This window comes from Lycium ferocissimum, unplaced genomic scaffold, assembly GCF_029784015.1.
Source record: "Lycium ferocissimum isolate CSIRO_LF1 unplaced genomic scaffold, AGI_CSIRO_Lferr_CH_V1 ctg18079, whole genome shotgun sequence".
Lineage (NCBI taxonomy): Eukaryota > Viridiplantae > Streptophyta > Magnoliopsida > Solanales > Solanaceae > Lycium > Lycium ferocissimum.
In genome coordinates this window covers 1-22640 of record NW_026717591.1, presented here as the reverse complement: position 1 = coordinate 22640, position 22640 = coordinate 1, and the positions used below count along the sequence as shown (strand labels likewise).

At 34.2% G+C, this 22640-nt stretch overlaps 1 protein-coding gene and 1 long non-coding RNA gene across 2 annotated transcripts; both read right to left on the bottom strand.

The window, feature by feature from the left end:
• Window positions 1-7677: 7677 nt before the first annotated feature.
• LOC132042811 (uncharacterized) lies at window positions 7678-10533 on the bottom strand. The gene is made up of 2 exons (XR_009411586.1): window positions 8892-10533; window positions 7678-8529 (listed from the first exon to the last, which is right to left on the bottom strand). It is a non-coding gene; the product is annotated as an uncharacterized LOC132042811 (long non-coding RNA).
• Window positions 10534-12110: 1577 nt separating this feature from the next.
• On the bottom strand, window positions 12111-20904 carry LOC132042810 (protein Rf1, mitochondrial-like). The gene is given in 3 exon segments (XM_059433327.1): window positions 12111-14021; window positions 14604-14616; window positions 19058-20904. Coding segments are annotated over 3 exon segments (3687 nt in total). The 5' UTR covers window positions 20821-20904.
• Window positions 20905-22640: the final 1736 nt, after the last annotated feature.

Below are 22640 nucleotides of genomic sequence, written 5' to 3'. Positions count from 1 at the left end.
AAAGTGTTTTGGAGGAAATAAATTTGTGTAGGAGAATTAAATTAGGCGCATAAGTCTATACATGAGAAGAGAATAAATATTCAACAAGAACATGAAAAGTCAAAATCGAACAAGTAAAAGTGCATGGAGGAAATAAATATGTGTAGGAGAATTAACATTGAAGTGCATATGTCTATACATAAGAAGAGAATAAATATTGAGTACTATGATATATGTCCACGTGGGATAAAAAAGTAGTTGATTAAAGTGTATAAGTTATATAACTTTTCACTACTAAAAAACTGGCAAAATTCGACGGACAAAAAACCAACGGATGCAACGTCAGCTTTGAAAAATCGATGGAAAATCGACTCCGTGCGTCGGTTTTGTGTATTTCTAATGTTTTTTTTTTTTTTAATTAAAAAGCAGACGGACAACGTCGGTTTTTTTCACAAAATTTTGAAATTATAAAATCCGCAACAAAGCACGTCGGTTTTATTAAAAAAAAAAATAATTAATATAAAACCGACAAACGACGTCGGTTTTATTTTTAAAAATATTTTAAATAATATGCCATTCAATTTGTTTTTTTAAAAAATAATAAACAATTTTTTTTAGGAAACCGACGGACAAGGTCGGTTTCCTCTTCTTTTTTTTTCATTTTTGGGTCAAATATGGTCAAACGTGCGGGAAAAACTAACGGACAGGGTCGGTTTTGTCCGTCGGTTTTTCTTTAAATTCATAGTAGACGGGTTTCATACCCATTTCTGCTCTCTCTTCCAAATTAAAATCCCCATTCCCCGAACCCTACCCGCGGTCCCCCTCCCTCCCCCGCGCGCCACCGCACATTTTCCGCCACCAGTAGCAATTTGCACTGCATAGTTCCACTTTACCCCAAACCCATTTTGAAGTTAATAAATTGGAGTTAGTTTCTCTTAAATTAGGGCATTTTAAATTTACTTTTAATTTTAGTCTTATTTGTAGATTTTAAGCCTAATGCTAGTCTATTTAGCTTTGTTAAACATCATTTGCAATGTTATTAATGTTGAATTTGTGAAAAAAAATGTAAACTTTATTTGACTAATTTAGTTGTCATTTTTTTTTTTTTTGGCTTGGTTTGTGCTATATTTCTTGTTCTTTGTCAATGTATTTGTATTGTAACCAGTTATCATTCTTTGTAATATTGTGATGTTGAATATGTGCAAAAATGTATACTTTAATTATTTGACTAGTCCTTTTTTTTTTGGATTGTGCTTTTTGTTAGAGAATTCCATAAGTTATTAGAATTGTTATTGATCATTCTAAAGTTAGAATTGATTGGGATTGTGCTTTCAGGAATAAATTGTTAAGTTATAGTATTTCCTATATAATCTCAATACTAAAATATAGATTTTATTTCTCTAGATTCACTTTTCAATTTTTAGAATTGGATTGGAATTGTGCTTTTTAAAGTTAGAATTATTAAGTTATGTTAGAATTATTAAGTTATAATATTTTTATAGCCTCATAACTAATATGTAGACTTTATTTGACTAGATTTACTTTTAATTTTGAGGTAAGAGTTATAATCATAAGTTATTAAGTTTAAATTGTTATTGAGGAATTCAAAGTTAGGGTGGTTGGGATTGTGCTTTTCAAAGTTAGAATTGTTAAGTTATAGTATTTATAATGGCCTTACTAAAATGTAGATTTTTATATCTCTAGATTTGCTTTTTTTAATTTTTAGAATTAGTTAGAATTAATGCCTTTTAAAGTTATAATTATTAAAGTTATGTTAGAATTATTTAAGTTATAATATTTCTATAACCTCAAAACTAATATGTAGACTTTCTTGACTAGATTTACTTTTTAATTTTTAGAATTAAAGTTAGAATCCATAAGTTATTAAAGTTAGAATCATATTGAAATTCAAAGTTAGAATTGGTTGGATTGTGCTTTTCAAAGTTAGAATTGTTAAGTCATAGTATTTCTATAACCTCAGTACTAAAATGTAGATTATATTTCTCTAGATTTACTTTTCAATTTTTAGAATTGGTAGAAATTGTGCTTTTTAAAGTTAGGATTATTTGATGTGTTTAGATCGTATTTGATGCGTTTAGATAGTGTTTGATGTGTTTTATTATTACTTAGGGTGATTTTATTTTATTGAGAATTCAAAGTTAGAATTAAATTAGAACCCATAAGTTACTAAAGTTAGAATTGTTATTGAGAATTCAAAGTTAGAATTGGTTGGGATTGTGCTTTTAAAAGTTATATTAAATTAGAATCCATAAGTTATTAAAGTTAGAATTGTTATTGAGAATCAAAGAATTGGTTGGGATTGTGTTTTTCTTAAGTTATATTTTAAGTTAGAATTCTTATAAAATATATTTATATAACCTCACTAATTTGTGCGTATATTTTTGTAGATGGACTGGAATGTGAATGTATAATATAAACAATAGTGATCGTGGTGTACACGATGAATTTGTTGACAAGTTTTACACACGTGCAATGTCACTTCACCCTTTTCAAAATGAAGGGGTAATTAGGTGTGCTTGTTCTCTGCCGGTGTGAAGTATTTGAAACCAGGAGCGGTTAGGGTTCATTTATATAGTCGTGGAGCTTATATTTTAGTTTGAATTTCATAATTGACTTATGTTTTATGCTTTATGGACTTATGTTAAAACTATGTAGAACTAGTTAATGGTACTTTTGGTTGGACATTTAAATTTTTGAACTTTGAACGTCTATTTAGATCGATATTTGATGTGTTTAGATAGTGTTTGATGTGTTTTATTATTACTTGAGGTGATTTTATGTGTTGTAGCTCTTTTAGAATTGATTTGACATTTTAATGCTAGTTTTGAAGCAGCCTTTGTACTAGTTTAAAATGCGGTGTGGTTAAAAATCGGATTCAGATCGTCAAATTTTCGGAAAAACCGACTTCATCAGGGGTTCAGAAATTAATTTTGCAAATTTTCCAGAAAACCGACTCTGTCCGTCTATTTTCTGGAAATTAATTCTTAATTTTTTTACAAAACCGACGCACTGTGTCAGTTTTTTAATTAAAATAAAAAATTTAAATAAAAAACCAACGCATTGCGTCATTTTTTTCATAAAATATATATTATTTTTGTATAAGATAAAAAATCAGAAATTAAAAAAATCGACTCTGTCCGTCGGTTTTTTTTTTTTTTTAAATTTTTGAAATTAAACCCGACGGACTACGTAGGCCTGTCCGGAAACCAAAAAAATCGCGTGGTCCGTTCGGTTTTCGAAAAGCCAGAGCTATGTAAATCGACCACCGTAAAGGGTTGGTTTCATTAAAAAAAACCGCGTGGGCCGTCGGTTTTTATCGTTTTTCCGTTTTTTTTAGTAGTGTTTGGTACAAGCATTTATACATGTACAATTTATAAAGCTTTTGGTACAACCACTCACAGCTGTGTTAGTCCCTCTTCGCACTTATATATAATAGAAATTTTGAACCTACTCTCAAACATATGGGACCATTTTTGTCATTTTCTCGAAAGCAAATGGGTGAAAGTTTTTGTGCCTACTTTGTCCGCATTTTAATTTACTCTAGATGTCACATTACTTTATATTAGAATTAAAGATAATGGACAAAAATACACCTTAAGTATCGCTTTTTTTTTTTTAGTTTTACCTTAATTGCTCCGGATGTGAGAGTTTAATATATAACTATAGTAATTAGTTTACAAAACACACTTCAACTATCAGTAAGAATTACACTTCAATTACTACTCCCTCCATTTCAATTTGTTTGTATAACTTTGCTTCTTTCCTTTTTGACAACTCTTTACTTCCAACTTTTCATATGGCATGTTTAAGACCATAAGATTAAATGATATTTTGATACATTCTCCATCTATTAAATTTAAGAACACAAGATTTAAAAGTTTCTTTACTTTCTTAAAGCTCTGCGTAGGTCAAAAGCTAGACAAACAAATTGGAAATTTTGGATAATTACTATACCTCTTGAGGTTAGTGCTAAAGATGACCAATTAAGAGAAGTTCAAGATTTTGGGTTCACTGGATTTTACTGTGTGAACAAGAAAGATACAAGCATAGGATGTGACACGATTATGATCTTGTATGAATTCCATTATCAGCTGATAAAAAGATAGTATAAGATAATTAGAGAATTTGGAATTCACAAATAAAAAAGATAGTATAAGATAATTAGAGAATTTGGAATTCACAAATTTTCTCTCTCACCATTTTTTTGAATAATTTTGCATTTTTTTACCTTATTTTCAGCCAAGATTCCCCTTAATAGGATGTTAAAGGTGACAATATCAAATGGAATGGCATTCTTCAAGTAAATGGGTAACACCGAAAATCCACAATCCATATGATGCATCAGGCAATAACTGTTAATCACAATATTCAAGATGAAATCATTAATTGGGATACCCAAATTTTGCATTTATCGAAAAAGAGAAACAACAGTAGAGCAATGCTTCATATTTAGTACAGTCTTAAATAATTTACAGAAGACAGGAATAGAAGGAAGAGGTTGCATTCTGATCATCTGATGGAAGAGAGTAACAACATCATCTATGTTAGAGTTTTGCCATAATTTTCTTACCATATTTGGATTTTAGCTTTTTCTTGAAGGAAGGACAAAGAATTTACCATAATTGATTTTACTTTTTTAAAAGGAAAATTTAAATATTCCATATTTGGCAGACCTCGTTCTTGAAGGAAAAGGTTTTGACTTCTATAAATTGAAGAATTCCTCTCATACAAAAGAAAACACAGAAAAACATTCACAATGTAATCATTAAAAAAGTTTCGTTTAAGGGGAAATTTATTCTTTCATAGTTTTAATGTTGTCTTTTTTATATGAGTTTTTTCAATACGTAGGTCACTTAACCAAATTATATTATAATATTATAGCATTTTAGTACCATATTTGGATTTTAGCTTTTTCTTGAAGGAAGGATAAAGAATTTACTATAATTGGTTTTACTTTTTCAAAAGGAAAATTTAAATATTCCATATTTGGCAGACCTCGTTCTTGAAGGAAAAGGTTTTGACCTTTATAAATTGAAGAATCCCTCTCAGAAAACACAGAAACACATTCACAATGTAGTCATTAAAAAAGTTTCGTTTAAGGGGAAATTTACTCTTTCATAGTTTTAATGTTGTCTTTTTTGTATGAGTTTTTTTAATACGTAGGTCACTTGACCAAATCATATTATAATATTATAACATTTTAGTATATTTTTGTTGTGTCTAATTTATCGTTGTTCAAGGTTTGCAATTATAAACTTCCGCATGACGCCCTGACTATTCCAATGATCCAACAAGTGGTATCAGCACCAATGGTTCAACGGATTGAAGATAGGTTCAAGGTGGCTAAGCTGCAATTAATTTCGCGATAATGAAGATTTTTTCCGAAGTACTATATGTGGAGATGAATTTCAACTATATTTTCAACACCCCCTGTTGTGTATCTTTAAAAATAAAGCAAAATATTTTTTAAACCAATTTTTAACCAATAATATTTTTAACCTTATTTTCAACCATGGCAAGTAGTGATGAAGATTATATGAAGAAGACGGATTAAGTTTTGTTAAGAAAATCCAGACCAAATGGGAAGATTTGTTAGAATTTTGCCCTGATTTTCTTACCATATTTGGATTTTATCATTTCTTAAAGGAAGGACAAAGAGTTACCATAATTGGTTTTACTTGTCCCAAAAGAAAATTTTTAATATTTCATATTTAGTAAACCTCGTTCTTGAAGGGAAAGATTTTGACATCTATAAATTAAAAAATCCCTCTCACACAAAAGAAAAAACAGAAAAACATCCATAATGCACTCATTAAAAGAGTTTCGTTTAAAGGGAGATATATTCTCTCGTAGTTTTAATGTTTTCTTTTTTATATGAGTTTTTTCAATACGTAGGTCACTCGACCAAATCATATTATAATATAATAACTTTTTAGTATATTTTTTTGTTGTCTGATTTATCGTCGTTCAAGATTTGTAATTATAAGTCTCGGCATGATGCTCTGATTATTTCGATTTAACAATCTAAACACTTGACGTTCTCAAAATTGATATTTACTGCTAGTTTACCCGAAGTATTTGTATGGCTTGAAGAGTAACCTCTAATAATTGTAGTATCCGAACCCAAATTGGAAGTAGCAAAGAAAGAGATGGAAGGAATACCATTACTTCCTAACTATGAGTGATTATTTAGCAAAGTCATATTTTTTTTTTTTTGTAACAATAAGATCACTCAACTTTGTCTATATCACTTTAAAAGGTAATATACATCAAAACAAACTTGTGATATCACACAAACTACGGGAGTGCCTTACAATTTTGTGTCTAAAAAGTGATATTAATACTACCCGACAAATGTGGCACAAATTATAAAAATAATTGAAAAATAAGCGCGTTTTAATTAAAATTTATTTATTATTTTCTTTTTTTAATTAAATATATATATTTTTATAATCCCCACCCACCCTATCCCCACCCTTCCACCCGAGAGAACCTATGCCACCCTCATCTTCTTCATCCCCCAACCCTAACCCGTCTCATCCCCCTTATAGAATTTTTTTTTTTTTTTATCTCTCTCCTCCGTTCATGCCACCACGCCGCCGCCCCATACAATGGTGTTTTTTTTTTTTTTTTTGATTTGCTTTGAAGAAGAGTTCGTGCAACCGTTCTTGCCATTTGAAGGCAAATTAGTTCAGATTTCTTCATTGTTGTTAAACAATGAAGAAAATTTTCCATTTGAAGAAAGTGAAAATTTCCCATTTGAAGGGTCGTGCAATATCTTCATTGTTGTTAAAAGTTCATTTGAAGGCCAATTCGTGCAATTTCTTCATTGTAGTTACGCATTGTTTCTTAATCTTGGATAAATTTGAGTGTAAGTGGGACGAAAATTTCGGATTTGTTCAATTCTCGGTGAAATGGAGAAAAAGAAGACGAAGGATTTTGGGAGTGGCGTTAGAGGAGAAGAAGTCGTGGTGGTGGTGGAATGGGAGTGGAGGAAATGAAGATGAAAAAGAAAAGAAGGGCTAAATAAAATGGAGATGAAGTGAAAAGGAAAACTTTTAAAAAACTTCATCTATTGGGGAAGGCATAGTGAAGAAGACACAATGAAAAGGAAAAAGTTTTTTAAAACGTGGGGTCCACAAATAAATAATGAGAAAAAAGCAAATAACGTGTTGCCGACGTTGCGTGTAAAATCGTGTGGAACACTTCACACATCAATCAAATGTCACTCCAGTAGGGGTAAATAATATCACTTTTTTATATTTGTGTGTAATAGGTCGTCAATAGTTTACACTATCGACTTTTCGTTAAAAGTTCGGGGGTTTTGATGTATTTTGCCCACTTTAAAAGTCACCTTATTAATATTTAGCCAACATAATATGACATGACATGACATTTTATTTAGTCTACATGCACTTTTTTTTTTCCTCAGTCCACATGGTTCATTGCTATGTGAATTGGGAAAAAAATTAATATGGACTAAATAAAATGTCATGTCATGTCATGTTTGTCAAATATTAGTAGGGAGACTTTTGAAATGATATAGGCAATGCTGGTAACCTTCTTGTTAAAAAAAAAAAAATGACTAATAAATAATCACCCATAGTTGGGTGACCTTCTGAATTACTATCTAGATTTTTTTCGCTTGTTCATAAATGAACAAAGAATCTGCCCAAGTTGCAGTAAAATATTTGGAAGCTTCAATCTCAATCAAATCTCACTCCAGTAGGGTTAAAAGTGTTAACTTATGGGAAATTTTGAAGGATCAAAATTCACACTTAGTTAAAATCTAAAATAAAGAACAAAAAAAGTACAGCTGCAGACAGATGACTACGTCTTCAAAAAAATCAGTTCCCTCCATCTCCTACTTTAGTTGACAATGATGATACAGAGTACAATCGTTTCGAATTCCAACGACAATTCGTCCAAGTACAGGTGAACATTTTTTATTTTTAAATCAAAGGTAAGAATATATTATTAATAAGTGCCAAATAGGTACCAAGAGGAATACATCAGAGAGGAGTACAAAAGATCTAACAATGAGTCAGATACAACATTCTTCCTACACCAGTTGTGTGAGTGCTCGTTGTCCCTTGATGAAGACTGCTCGTACCAGCTGCTTAGTGCAAGTTTATAGCATCCCGGCATTGACCCATTGGACACCAAAAATAATGCGAAACATTGTTCAGATCTGTCTAGTTAAGGTGCAAGGAAGCAGTAGATGATTTACTAATTCATTGGCACTTTCACACAGAAAGCATCTGCTCCAAAAAACAAGCTCTGTGAGTGCTGATACAAGTGAAACAGGTGGCTCTTGGGGGTGCAATTGTCGTCCAAATATATTCTCCATTGCCAGACCTTTTGAAGGCCTCCCATATTCCCCAAAGATTTTTATAAGTTTCGAACAAGTTCCCCAAAACATGTGGCTTTGGGGGTGCAATTGTCTACCATATTCCCCAAAAGATCTATAACTACTTTGACAATAAACTTGCCATCTTTCTGAATTTTACACCACAGTGAGTAGGCAACCTGATACGAAACTGGCTGTCTTTAGTACAATCATCAATGAGAAACAAAACATCACAGCTGAAATTCAAAAGATTCTAGAGACGAAGTTAATTTTTTGATAGAACTTGATCACATTGATAAACTAAAGAGAGAAGTAATTGGATATATGTTACATTGTAACTCCTATCCCATAGTGTCCACAGGATTCCATATTTCATAGACACAAAATGTCTTTAATGACAGCTATGACAAAGCTACACATGCAGACATGATCATAGAACAATTTCAAAATTCAAAAACTAGTACAGAAAGCAAAGAGGTCACATCAGCAACTTGAAAAGCCAGTCAACAAGGAGCTGTCATCTTTTATAAGTGGTTGATACCTCATTCTCTAATAATTCCAGCAAGTGACTTGTTTTCCCCAGTATCCAAAACCACCATGGTCCTAACATTATGGTGTGTCATATGCATCTAAGCAATCAATCAGTTATCTCAAATTCTCGCTACAGAAGCAACATCACATAAGTGATACATAAATGCACATTCACTCTATGTAAAGTCAATGGTGAGATGCAAAGTCATTCTAGAACACCATTCTTAAGTACTTCTCCATGAAATATGATTGCTTTGAGTTTAGACAGATAACAGTTCAATTTTGGCTACAACAGAAGCCTAAATCTTGCTCTAAAGACACCCACAAAAGATCCGCCAAATCTCAAAGCTAAGTAGTGGATTAAGATAACGTCTAGGAAAATATTCAACAAGAAGATGCAAAATTTTAGATAATGCTTTTCAATCCAAAAATGAAAATAAAGCTATTATCTTATAGAGAAATCTTTTTTTTTTTTTTTTTTTTGTAGAACTGTTATCCCTCTGAATACTGTGATTAACTCAATAAGGTCCACCATTAACCATATGATTTTAAACTTTCCACCATTAATCATATGATTTTAAATTTTACTGCAACATCCAACAAAAAAACATTACTGTTCCATCAATTCACGAAAACCCTAATCTCTAATATTAAAGAGATTTTGATGTAATAAGAAAGATTACGTCAATACTAACAGATAACTGGTCAATGGATTGATTGACCACAGAAGAAATCTGATAAGCGCGGCAGTAAGAATGCTTGCTTTTCCATCTTTTACGTTCTTAGTTTAGTTGAAATTTTCCTTTTTTCCTTTACTTCTCCTTTCGAAGTAACCGTGAGAAAATAAATGTCAGTTATCAGAAGGAATCTTCCGTAGTGGTAGTTCTCTCCTGAAACCCATGGATCTCACTCTGTTTTCTTTATTTTCTTTCAACAATCAAATACTAGACCAACAATTATTACATGTCAAGCCTATTCCACTCTATTAGGACTCATTTTCATTCTTCAGCAATCAAGTCTAGCTATCATCCTTGGATAAATAGAGAAACCGAATAAAACAGTTCCAGAGTGTACTAAAGGAAGAGAAGAGCTCACTCTCAACAGTGAAAAAAGATTTCTTAAATTCTTATACACAAAGAAAGAAAATGTACAGGAAGCTGAGAGGATGATGTAAGGAAGCAAAGCACCCCCTAGGTACTACAAATAATATAATTCTTTGTTGCTTATAAAAAAGATGTGTCAATTACTCATATAAGGAAACTTGGTGGACTTCCACATTTCAATTAATATTAACATGTTGCAAAGAATTTAAGCGTATTTTGTTGTGTTTGAAGCAAATATACTAAAAATGTCTAGAGGTTTTAGAAATGAAGCAGAAAATTGCACCCGCCATCCATTGCATTGCTTTCAAAACTTTAGTTTCTGGTGTGACCGTGATAAGCTTATTCTGCAAACCCACACATAAACAAATTTGACATCTTGTAATAAAATGTCTCGCAACTACAGATCTAGCTCCTACAACAGCTTTTGACAGGAAGCACATTTCAATGCTGCAAATTTCTTTTATGACTACTGGACAAGTTCTATTTCAATTTCAGGAAAATCACAAATATTCATACTATATGGTTTAGGGAAGTGGTGTACCTCCTCAATAAGCCCGCAAAGACCAAGCAACGTTATAATTGTCATTTTTTCTACTTCCACTATTGCATTGGAAATCATTTTTTGCAGTGATAAAAGGAAATTGTATCACAGTGATAGTGTAGCTGAATACATCAAGTGAAAGAAATATTCACTTCATAATTCTCGAGTGAAGCTCTGGTATCATGTCAAGGACGGAAGGATTCTCACTTATAGCCTTTACCAGTAACTCAGCTGTAGTTGCATCAATTGAGAAGCCCCTTCCAGCCATTTCCTTCATAAAAGTTGTCATTCACTAATCATTGGCAAATACAATTGAGAAAAGACGATCAAGGCATCCTAATAAATAAACACAAGTTAGGTTGAATCAACGAACCTAGTATTATAATACTCTAAACTTCAAATTGAGGTCACTTAAACTTAGCACAAGTGAAAATGAGTACCAAAGCATAGCACACACTTCCCTTCTATGATTATGCAAAGTTCTACCGTGTCCAACTTCAAGTTCAGGTCATTTTATGTTTAGCACAAGTGCAAATGAGAATTGAAAATATTAGCTATTTAACATCAACGGTAAAGGCAGGGAAAAATCAGAATTATTCTAAAAACTGAAGTGTAAAGTAGGTCTTCTATAACGCACATAGTAATAATAGTGGAAGAAATGAAAATACATCATAATATCTTTTTTTTTTGAGAAGGTAACATTTGTATTAATCACAAAAACAGGCCTGCTTCAAAATTGCAGGAATCCATACTTACAAAGGGATTACAGGGAAGATCTTATAGTCCTATATCAAAGAACTTACAAGGATCCTAAAACATTCCAACATCACAAGGTATGCATTCTTTTCTTGTGAATGTCATTTGCATAACTTACACTGAGTACAGAGCATAGGGCAAGCTTCCCTTCTATAGAAACAAACAATTACAGAGCTATCAAGAAATTCATAAACTTCAAATGCACTTTATTATGTTAAGGAATGAGAATTGCAAACAGAGCTACGTCTTCAAAAGAAATTCCTCCCCTCCATTCTAAGTTAGTTCACAATGACTATATGGAGTACGATCCATTTCGAATAGCAATGACAATTTCTGTACCCTATCAATTTTGAACAAGTTCTATTTCAATAAAGCATCCGGTGCTCTTGGATTATATATAAACCTCAGAAAATATATTCTTAAATATTCTAAATAAGGTGTCGACCACTCATCTATAGAATACCGTATCAATGTTGAACCAGCTCTATTTCAACTTCAGGAAAGTCACAAGTATTGAAGGATGTGGTTGAACTTGTCAGCTCTGGTTTTCCAACTATGGTTGTGTTAACAAGACCTTAGAAATTATCGAAAAAATACTGTTTCCACAGTAATTTATAAATTGCAGGCAGTTGTTATTGATTCTCAAATAGATAGAAAATGGTAATACACGAAGATAACTAAATAGCACCAAAAATGATATTCCTAGACTTCAAAATGTTTACGCATAAGGGAAACTCGCATTATTTATCATATGAAGAGAGCAGTAGTATCTGATCTCCAAGATAAAAAATTGGAAAAACAATGAAAATATCATAAGTGATGCACCTCCTCAATAAGCCTGTCTAGAAAGCCCAAGCAACATTTTAATTGACAATTTTTCAGCTTCTATAATTGCACTGAACGCCATTTCTTTTGCAGAGATAAAAGGAACTTGTATCATAGTGATAGTATAGGCGAATAAACCAAGCGAAAGAGATATTAACTTCTTAATTTTTCAGTGAAGCTCTGGTATCATGTCAAGGACCGAAGGATTCTCGCTTACAGCCTTTACCAGCAACTCAGATGTAGTTGCATCAAATGAGAAGCCCCTTCCAGTCATTTCCTTCATGAAAGTTGCCATTTCACTAATTCTGCTACACCTAAGAAATCCTTGCACAATAACATTATAAGTGACATTGTTTGATAAGCAACCGTTGTCTTCCATTTTTCTTAGCATATCTTTAGCTTCATCAAACAATCCTTCAAGACAAAATCCATTTATCATTGCAGCGTATGTTCTCACATCCGGAAGCAATCCAATTGAAGAAAGCTTCTTGAATATGGCATGAGCTTCGTTCGGTTTACCATTTTTGCACAATCCTTTAATGACAATATTGTTCAATTCAATATCAACATTTTCTCTCTTTCTTTCCAACTTACTAAAAAGTGACATAGCTTCTTCAACCAGCCCATACTTAAAATAACCATTGAGCAATGTGACATGAGTGTATAAATTAGGAATAGACCCTGCAGATAGCATCTCAACATAGATTTTTTCAGCAGATCCAATTCTTCCAACTTCAAATAGGCCTTGCAAGATAGTAGTGTAGGTAAAAGTATTAGGTTTTTATCCCCTTCGAGAAATTTCACGCAACATTTGCATGGCCTCGACCAATTTTTTTTTCTTACAGTATCCATTTATTAGTATGTTATAGCTAATAATGTCAGGCTCAATGCACTTATCTATCATGATATCAAACATTCTCCACGCTCTATCAAGTTGACCACACAAACAATATCCATCCATTATCGCATTATAGGTGATCACATTAGGCTCTACACCTTTATGGGTCATGTGTCTCACTACTTCCTCGGCATCTTCAACTTTCCCTTCTTTGCATAGTCCATCTATAAGTATGTTAAAGGTGAGAACATTTGGATAAATATTAAGGTTCACCATCTTAGCGAATAGAGTCTTAACCTTTTCCCACTGACCAAGCTTACACAAACCATCAATTAATGAATTATAGGTGACTATGTTTGGAGGAACACCTTTCTGTTTCATCTCGTTCAGAAGGCTGATAGCAGCATCTAAGTTTCTATCTTTGCAAAGAGCATCTATCACAATGCTGTAGTTCTTTATGCCGGGCTTAGTGCTCCCTTGTTCCATTAACCGGAGCAAAGTCTTCTCTGTATGCCCCCTTTTGTTGAGCCCATTCATGACGGTTGCATACATGACTTCGTCGGGCTCACAAATCTTCTCTCTAACCAACGTTTTGAAAAATTCAATTGCATCTTTGACCTTATTTTCAGCAAATAATCCCCTTATTGGAATGGAAAAGTTGACATTATCAAATGGAATGCCATTTTTCAAGTAAATGGGTAACATCAAAAATCCAAAGTCAGCACAATGCATCAGGCAGTAACTGTTAATCACGTTACTCAAGATAAATCCATTAATTGGGATACCCAATTTCTGCATTTCTCCAAAAAGGGAAACAACAGCAGAGTAATGCTTCATATTTAGCATAGTCTTAAATAATTTAGAGAAGTTGACAACAGAAGGAAGAGGCTTCATTTTAACCAATTGATGGAAGAGAGTAACAGCATCATCTAAACACTTGACATTCTCAATCTTGCTATTTAACCCAAGTTTACCCTTTACCGAAATAGATGTATTATTATGATTTGAAGAATAAGCTCTAAATGTAGCAAGGAAAGAGTTACCATAGCGAGGGAAACGCACAGAACTTATCTTCATCTTCAATGGCCACAAGATCAAGAAGTTGCACAAAGGAAATACTAGTTACGAATACACTCTACAAGATCAATGATGAAGAAATATCTGTAAAATACGAAGCTTTAGAGATAGACTTACATCAACTCTAAAGAACAATGAAACTACGATTAAAAAAAATGAGAGTTGCAATGGACTATTTCCATGGGATGAAAAACTCTAGCCAAATGAACACTAGCCAATGAACAAGACTCTAAACGTGTAGCCCTGTCCACCTCAGTCATAATAGCAACTGCCCTTAATAATAACACATATACTAACAAGTAAAAGCAGTTTCTATGTCATTTGGCAACTAAGTAATGCACTTCTTTAGACATACTAAAAACAGTTACTAAAATCTAGGGCTTTAAAATAGAATAACAACACATTTATCTTTGCACCATTAGAGATGCCCTGGACAATTCGGTTCATCTGCAAATTATCACGAAGTCAAATATTCATTCTCTAGTTTGGATAGTATCACAACCTTTTCATAAGTCTGAATAACAGACATGAAATGAGTAGTAGTCACACAGTTTTTCAGTTATGAGCAATATCAAGGTTTACACAATGACCCCACCTGCAAAAGGTAAAGCTTAAATTAGAGATACAACAGACAAAATGCAATATATGCTTACTCCTATCTAATAGTATCCACAAGATTCAATATCCCATAGACAACTAATATCCTTAACGACAACTATGACAAAGCTACAGGTGGACAAATGATCATGGAAAGCTTAAAGTCACCAGCATTATAACACAGTGTTGAAGGATAAGATAAGACACGGGTCTCTCTTCCCCCAGTTCTTAAAATAACAAGAAGATTTACACTTAAAATGCATATTCTAACTATTACAGTAGAGAATTTCAAACAAAGGTATGTCTTGAAAATAAATTCCTTTCCTCCATGTTCTAAGTTAGTTGATAATAACTCCATGGAGTATGACCCTTTCCGAATAGCAATGACAATGTATAACCTATCAATTTTGAACAAGTTCTATTTCAACAAAGCATCCGATAATCTTGGATCATATATAAACCTCAAATAGTATATTCGTGAATATTCTAGATGTGAAGAAGTAAAGTTGATTTTTTGGAGATACAAAAAATCCTAGGTATTTAGTAAGAGATCTAGAATAGTCTAGTGTAGGATCTTGGATAATTATCCTAAAGAAAAATCTAGATATTCTAGAGTAGTGGTAAAAGATAAAGTTTACTAGATTTTTTTTGTAGATGTATCTAGAATAATTTCTAGAACCATCCCTACACAAGTATAAATAGGGATGACCTTAATCATTTGTAATGAACCCACTTCAAAGCAATTCAAGTCAATTCAAGAAATCTTGGTCCGTAACAAAGTTCTCCTTTTCATAGCTTCCTCTTCTTTAGTTGAATCTTTCGATCTTAATAACGATCTTGGGCTAGCAGACGGTCTCTCCGATTTAAGTTTTCTTCTGCTATATTTCTCTACATGGTATCAGAGCCATAGCCGTAGATTGGCTTCTGGGTTTTATTTTTATATTGGGTTAGTGGTATATTCAACTGATTTCTAAATGGATTTGAGCGGTCGTGTTAATGGACTGGGGATGGAGTTGTTGAATCAGTCCAATTACAAGGTATGGAAGACATGTATGGAGTCATACCTTGTGGGTGAGATTTGTGGGAAGTTATCAATGGCATTCATAAGTCCTCCTCTCCGAAGGACCGAAAAATAGCACGCATACAAGAAGTGAAAGTGCATTAATGCGAAAGCGGAGTTCATCCTAAAGAGGTCCATCTCTCACAACTTGTTTGATCATATTATTAGGTGCAAATCAGCTCACGAGATATGGAGGACCCTCTATCGGTTGTTCAACAAGAAGGATGAAGCCCGACTGCCGATATTAGAGAATGAATTGGCGTACACCACTCAAGGTAATCTATCTATTGCTGAGTACTTTTTGAAGATTAAGAATTTATGTTCAGAGATCTCTTTATTAAACCCCGACGAGGCTATCTCTGAAGCACGAATGAGAAGAACTATCATTCGTTGTTTGAAGCCAGAATATATTCCTTTTGTTACATCAATTCAAGGATGGGCTCAACTACCATCCTTGGAGAGTTTGAGAATTTGTTGTCATCACGAGCTACTAGCCAAAAACGTACGGGTAGTGTATGTTTTAAAGAAGGGAAGGAAATGCTTCAGTAGCCAACAAGAGGAACTTCAAAGGAAAAACATTCACGGATACGCCACACTCTCGATTTCAAAGTGTTTCCGGCTAGCCGAAGGAGGGAGAGTCTACTAATAACTATAGAAGACTCGTGTTACGAGTGTGGTAAAATAGGACACATAAAAAGATATTGCCGAACAAAAGAGAGCAACATGGCTCAAGTTGAGAAAGCTGCTGAAGAAGAAGAGGACTGGGGAAGGTGCTTCGTAGCTGAGGCTCGAGTAGTAGATGCCCTGGCTTCCTTCAATTTCGAAAGAGACTGGATCATGGATTCAAGAGATAATACGGTCCATCACATGGAGAAGGAAGACATTAGTGTCATCAACAAAAAGCAAGAAGATTCCAAAGACGTTCAGACTAGTGACGTGGTAGCTGCTACCGAGGAAATCAACGAGGTAGATCCTGAAACTGGTAATAAAAGCATGGACGCAGAGGGTATTAAAGTAGAACCTCAGCATGAAGTGCCTGAAACTATATATGGCAACGGGGGCCATTCCGGAGAAAGCATTGAGGGAGTTGTAGTGGAAGTTGAAGTCTTTGGTCAATCATCCGCCGTATCGCAGTCAATCACTAGCTCAAATCAAATACCGGAAGCGTACGGAGAAGCGGCAATGGTCAATAAATGAAGAGGTTGACCTTGAAGGATCAATTTCATATGGAGATACAAGCGATGATTTTGGAAGCTACGAAGCTGCCAAACAATTTATTGAGGAGCTGGAAAGGGAATGTAGTGGTGGATCCTATGTTGGTGTTGAGTCTTCAAAGGATATTCATGGTCAGATCATTATCGACTCAGATGCTTCTCTAGATAACACAATTGTAAAGGAGCTAAGAGAAAGGGGGAGTCTGGAAACTCAAGAACGTAAAACTCAGCATGGAGATGATTCACGTGATTCGCAAAGGCCAAAAAGAAATATTGTTAAGCCAGCTCACTATAACGATGAAAAATTTGCTGGTAAGTATTCATGCTTCTTTGCAGGCCCAATTAATGGCGAAAAACCTTCGTCATTTGAAGAAGCGAAAGGAGACAGGCAAGTATGTCTGAGATCTTCACCAAGGCACACCCAAAAGCTTCGTCTGAGTTCTTCTGCAACAAGCTCGGGGTAGTTTCCAAAAAATCACTTTAAGGGGGAGTGTGAAGAAGTAAAGTTGATTTTTTGGAGGTACAAAAAATTTTAGATATTTAGTAAGAGATCTAGAATAGTCTAGTATAGGATCTTGGATAATTATCCTAAAGAAAAATCTAGATATTCTAGAGTAGTGGTAGAAGATAAAGTTTACTAGATTTTTCTTGTAGATGTATCTAGAATAATTTCTAGAACCATCCTTACACAAGTATAAATAGGGATGACCTTAGTCATTTGTAATGAACCCACTTCAAAGCAATTCAAGAAATCTTGGTCCGTAACAAAATTCTCCTTTTGATAGCTTCCTCTTCTTTAGTTGAATCTTCCGATCTTAGTAACGATCTTGGGCTAGCAGAAGGTCTCTCCGATTTAAGTTTTCTTCTGCTATATTTCTCTACACTAAATATGGTGTTTACCGTTCATCTATAGTATAGAATATTGATGTTGAACAAGTTCTATTTCAACTTCAGGAAAATCACAAATATTCATACTATATGTTTCAGGCACAGAAGGATGAAGTTGACCTATCAAAAGTTGTACACCCCGCCCGCCATTATCAAACACCTTATGAGGGTTCTTCCTTTTTATGCATTTTATTGAGGAATAGGTGAGTTAGTGATATATTTTTTTTTTTTTTTTTATGAAAAACAAAACTGAAGACATGGAAAGAATGTTCTTATGATCTGATTAATTCACTACCAGTTTTCCATTTTAGGTACATAAATTTAACTTTGCACAGCTAAACTCCCACTATCTGAATTATATTCCTATACTCCAGTAATCCCAAGCTCTGGTATAAAACCCAAACCTGGTTCATCTCAGCTTATCGCTGTTCACAAACAACCGCGTACGACGGTTTAGCCATCAACTACTACCATGAACAAGATGATCTGCCCTGAGGAGAAAAACTATAAATGAAAAAACCTCTACTTGATTACTGAAGGCTCTTGCATATCAAGATGTTTTGCCTCAATAAAGGTAACAAAACACATTTGATGACATATGGAGTTACTCATATGCAATCTTGAAAGAGAAGTCCAGCTCATATAGTTGTTCATTATGCATGAGACCAGACTCAGAAATTAGTTTCAATTAGATATAGATGCAACTCTTGTCCCTTTGAAACACATATAATTGCTCCTGAGTAAGCACTCGAGCTACAGCTGAAACTCTGCCAATGGGACACAGAAATCTCAGCAAGTGCACAAAATTTCCAGATCCACAAATGAGGGATAAGACTAACATCTCAGGGCACTAAGATTCTACAGGGGATAGGCAAAAACAAGATGGTTGTGTCGAGCTATAGTATCTGTTTGATGGCCTTAAGTATGCAGTTATTGACCATCAAAACTTTCACTTTTTAAAGAGGTACCACAGTTAGAATTTGATTTTCCTACTGAAGATAGCAATGTCAGGATGTTGATGTTACCGAGACTTTAGAAATAGAACTCACCTATCAATTCCAAAATCAAGTGAATGACTTGCGATGAGCCACTTCAAACTTACCACGGAGCATAAAATTCAACCAAGACATCCTTCGTCTCCTCTAGCACAATTTCGTCAAAGTTATCTGTAGATAGTATAAGAGGAACCTCGGAGCAGCAGTAAACTTCTCTTTGTGTGACGTATAGATACAATAGTGGCAGCATAGGCGAATAAACAAAGCGAAAGAAATATTCACTTCTTATTTTTCGAGTGAAGCTCTGGTATCATGTCAAGAACAGAAGGATTCACGCTTATAACCTTTACCAGAATCTCAGACGTAGTTGCATCAAATGAGAAGCCCCTTCCAGTCATTTCCTTCATAAAAGTTGCCATTTCACTAATTTTGTTACACCTGAGAAATCCTTGGACAAAGACATTGTAAGTCACATTGTTCGGCAAACAACCGTTGTCCTCCATTTTTCTTAGCATATCTTTAGCTTCATCTAACAAACCTTCTAGACAAAATCCATTTATCATTGTATTATATGTTATCACATTTGGAAGCAATCCAATTGAAGAAAGCTTCTCAAAAGTAGCACGAGCTTTGTCGACTTTACCATTTTTGCACAATCCATTAATGACAACATTGTAAAATTCATTACTAGCATATTCTTTCTTTTTTTCCAACTTCTTAACGAACGACATAGCTTCTTCAACAAGTCCATACTTAAAATAACCATTGAGCAACGTGACATGAGTGTATAGATTAGGATCGGGCCCCGCAGATAACATCTCATCATAAATTTTTCTAGCAGATCCAATTCTTCCAACTTCAAATAGACCTTGTAAGATAGTAGTGTAGGTAAAGATATCAGGTTTTAATCCCTTTTGAGAAATTTCATGAAACAATTGCATTGCCTCGGTCAATTTCTTTTTCTTACAGCATCCATTTATTAGTATGTTATAGCTAATAATGCTAGGTTCAATATTCTTATCTATCATGAAATCAAAAACCCTCCTCGCTCTATCCAGTTGACCACGTAAACAATATCCATCCATTATCGCATTGTAGGTGATCACATCAGGCTCTACACTTTTATGGGTCATGTGTCTCACTACTTCCTCAGCATCTTCAACTTTCCCTTCTCTGCATACTCCATCTATAAGTATGTTAAAGGTGCGCACATTTGGATAAAGATTAAAGTTCACCATCTCAGAGAACAAAGTCTTAACCTTTTCCCATTGACAAAACCTACACAAACCATCAATTAATGAATTATAAGTGATTATGTCCGGAGGAATGCCTTTCTGCTTCATCTCATTCAAAAGGCTGATAGCAGCATCTAAGTTTCCATCTTTGCAAAGCGCATCTATCACAATGTTGTAGTTCTTTATGTTGGGCTTAGTATTCCCCTGTTCCATTAACCGGAGCAAACTCAAAGTCTTCTCAGTATGGCCCCTTTTGCTGAGTCCATTCATGACAGTTGCATATGTGACTTCGTTGGGCACACAAATCTTCTCTCTAACCAACTTTTTGAACAATTCAACCGCATCTTTAACCTTATTTTCAGCAAAGATTCCCCTAATTAGGGTGTTAAAGGTGACAACATTAAATGGAATGCCATTCTTCAAGTAAATGGGTAATACCGAAAATGCACAGTCAACACGATGCATCAGGCAATAATTGTTAATCACGCTATTCAAGATGACTCCGTCAATTGGGGTACCCAATTTCTGCATTTCTCCAAAAAGAGAAATCACAGCAGAATAATGCTTCATAGTTAGTATAGTCTTAAATAATTTAGAGAAACTGACAACTGAAGGAAGAGGCTTCATTCTAACCATTTGATGGAAGAGAGTAACAGCATCATCTAAACACTTAACATTCTCAATCTTGCTATTTAACCCAAGTTTAGCCTTTACTGAAATAGATGTATTATTATGATTTGAAGAATAAGCTCTAAATGTAGAAAGGAAAGAGTTACCATAGCGAGGGAAACGCACAGAACTTATCTTCATCTTCAATGGATAGAGAGACAGTGTTGCCCTAAATTTAGAAAGTGCCTTAAAACAAAATTATACAGAGGGACTGTGTACAAAGGGCAAATGAGAAAATGACTAAATTAGTTCCTTATGTTTGATGGTAGGTGGGTTGAATGTAGTCCCTTTAGTATGTATATAACAGTTTTAGGGTTTTAAGTTTGTCAAAAATTAATACTTTAGTCTCCCTCAAATATTTGCTGAATCATGTCCTTTAGATTTGACAGGAACAATGAAAAATAGAGAAATTAATGGAGCTCATATTTAGATGTATACTTTTTTTTTTAAAATAGTTTTTGCTATGTTAAATTTATTTCTTAAGTTTGGTGTAGCTTTATAATGTGTAAGTTTTGCTATTTGGAGTATACTTTTTAGTGTCTAGTGTAGTTTTTTGTATTGCATATTTTAAGATTTGATAGAATTTTCTTGGTGTTTATAATTAAATCATTTTTTCATTGTTCACGCCAAATCTAACAAACCGAGTTCGATAAATATTTTATAAAGACTAAAAGTGTTAACTTTTGGGCAAATTTAAAGGACCAAAACTGTCAAGTGCATACTTAGGGAACTACTAGCAAACTATGCCAGTGCGATGCACGGGGCCCAGCATGATTAATTTGACTATCCACTTTAGTTAGTCTTTATGGTTTGTATATTTTGCAAAAAGATACTGCGATTCTCCTTAGTGAGTCTCCATAATTTTTTTTCCTTTCCTCTTATTTCTCCCCTTAATTTCTCAATTGTTGTTAAGATATGTTTTATTTTGATTATGTTGTGAGGACCCCGCGCACGGGTCGCCGGGTCCCGGTGAGTAGACTACGAGGTGTAACCCCGTACGTACGTTGTAGCCCCCTCCCATGCTCGATATGGCTTGACATGCGGGGTGTCTCCAGCCCAGGGTCTGCAAGCCAATTCGATTTCACTCTGCAGTAATCGAACCCGCAACCTCCTACTACTTTACATTCCCCTGAGGGAATCGCCTGTTACCAATTGAGCTGCATGTCACGCCCCGAACCATGGCCTGGGCGTAACACGGCACTCGGGTCTTACTTGTATGTGTCCGAGCGAACCTCATGGCTTGCTTGTCATGCATGGGCATCAAAACAATATAATCTATAAGATGCAATTTAAATGATCATGAAAATATATAATTTGCGGAATAAAGTCTTGAAACTATCTCCTAGCATGAATTATTATGAAAACATAATAGTTTGCAAACATAAAAGCACATAAGCAGAATCGGTAATCGCGTACATCATGAAACCTCTAAAGAACGTGTACGAATACTAACTCTAAGACATGGGCCCCCATACCATTTTTCAAAGGGACTCCATTTGAACCAGGAAAGGGGCTCCTAGGATATCAAGGGATCCTCTTGGGATGCTTTCCGCGGTTGAAGGAAACAGCCCGGGAAAAGGGCCCTTAGTAAAGGTGAATAGATAGTATGAAAATCGAAAGGAAAAAATGGCACAAAAATAGGTATAGGGCCGAAAACAATGTAACGCGTGAACATAAACTAGTCAATTTTTAAATAAGAAAATACCTTAGAAACTACCAAATGGGGGTATGATAAGACAGGGTCTTGCCCTACCAAGGAAAAAATCCCTTGGGGGGTAGATTTAAGTAATAATAAAAAATTAAGGATCAATTTTTAAATAAAGGGGTTTTGCGCAACCCCATCCGGGGGAACGATTTCGGCTATCGAGCCAGAAAAACAAAACATGAAAATGATATAGTTGGCAAGGCCCGGAGTTTCTGAAATAACTTTTAAAAACTTTCTGATTTAGAAATAACTTGTA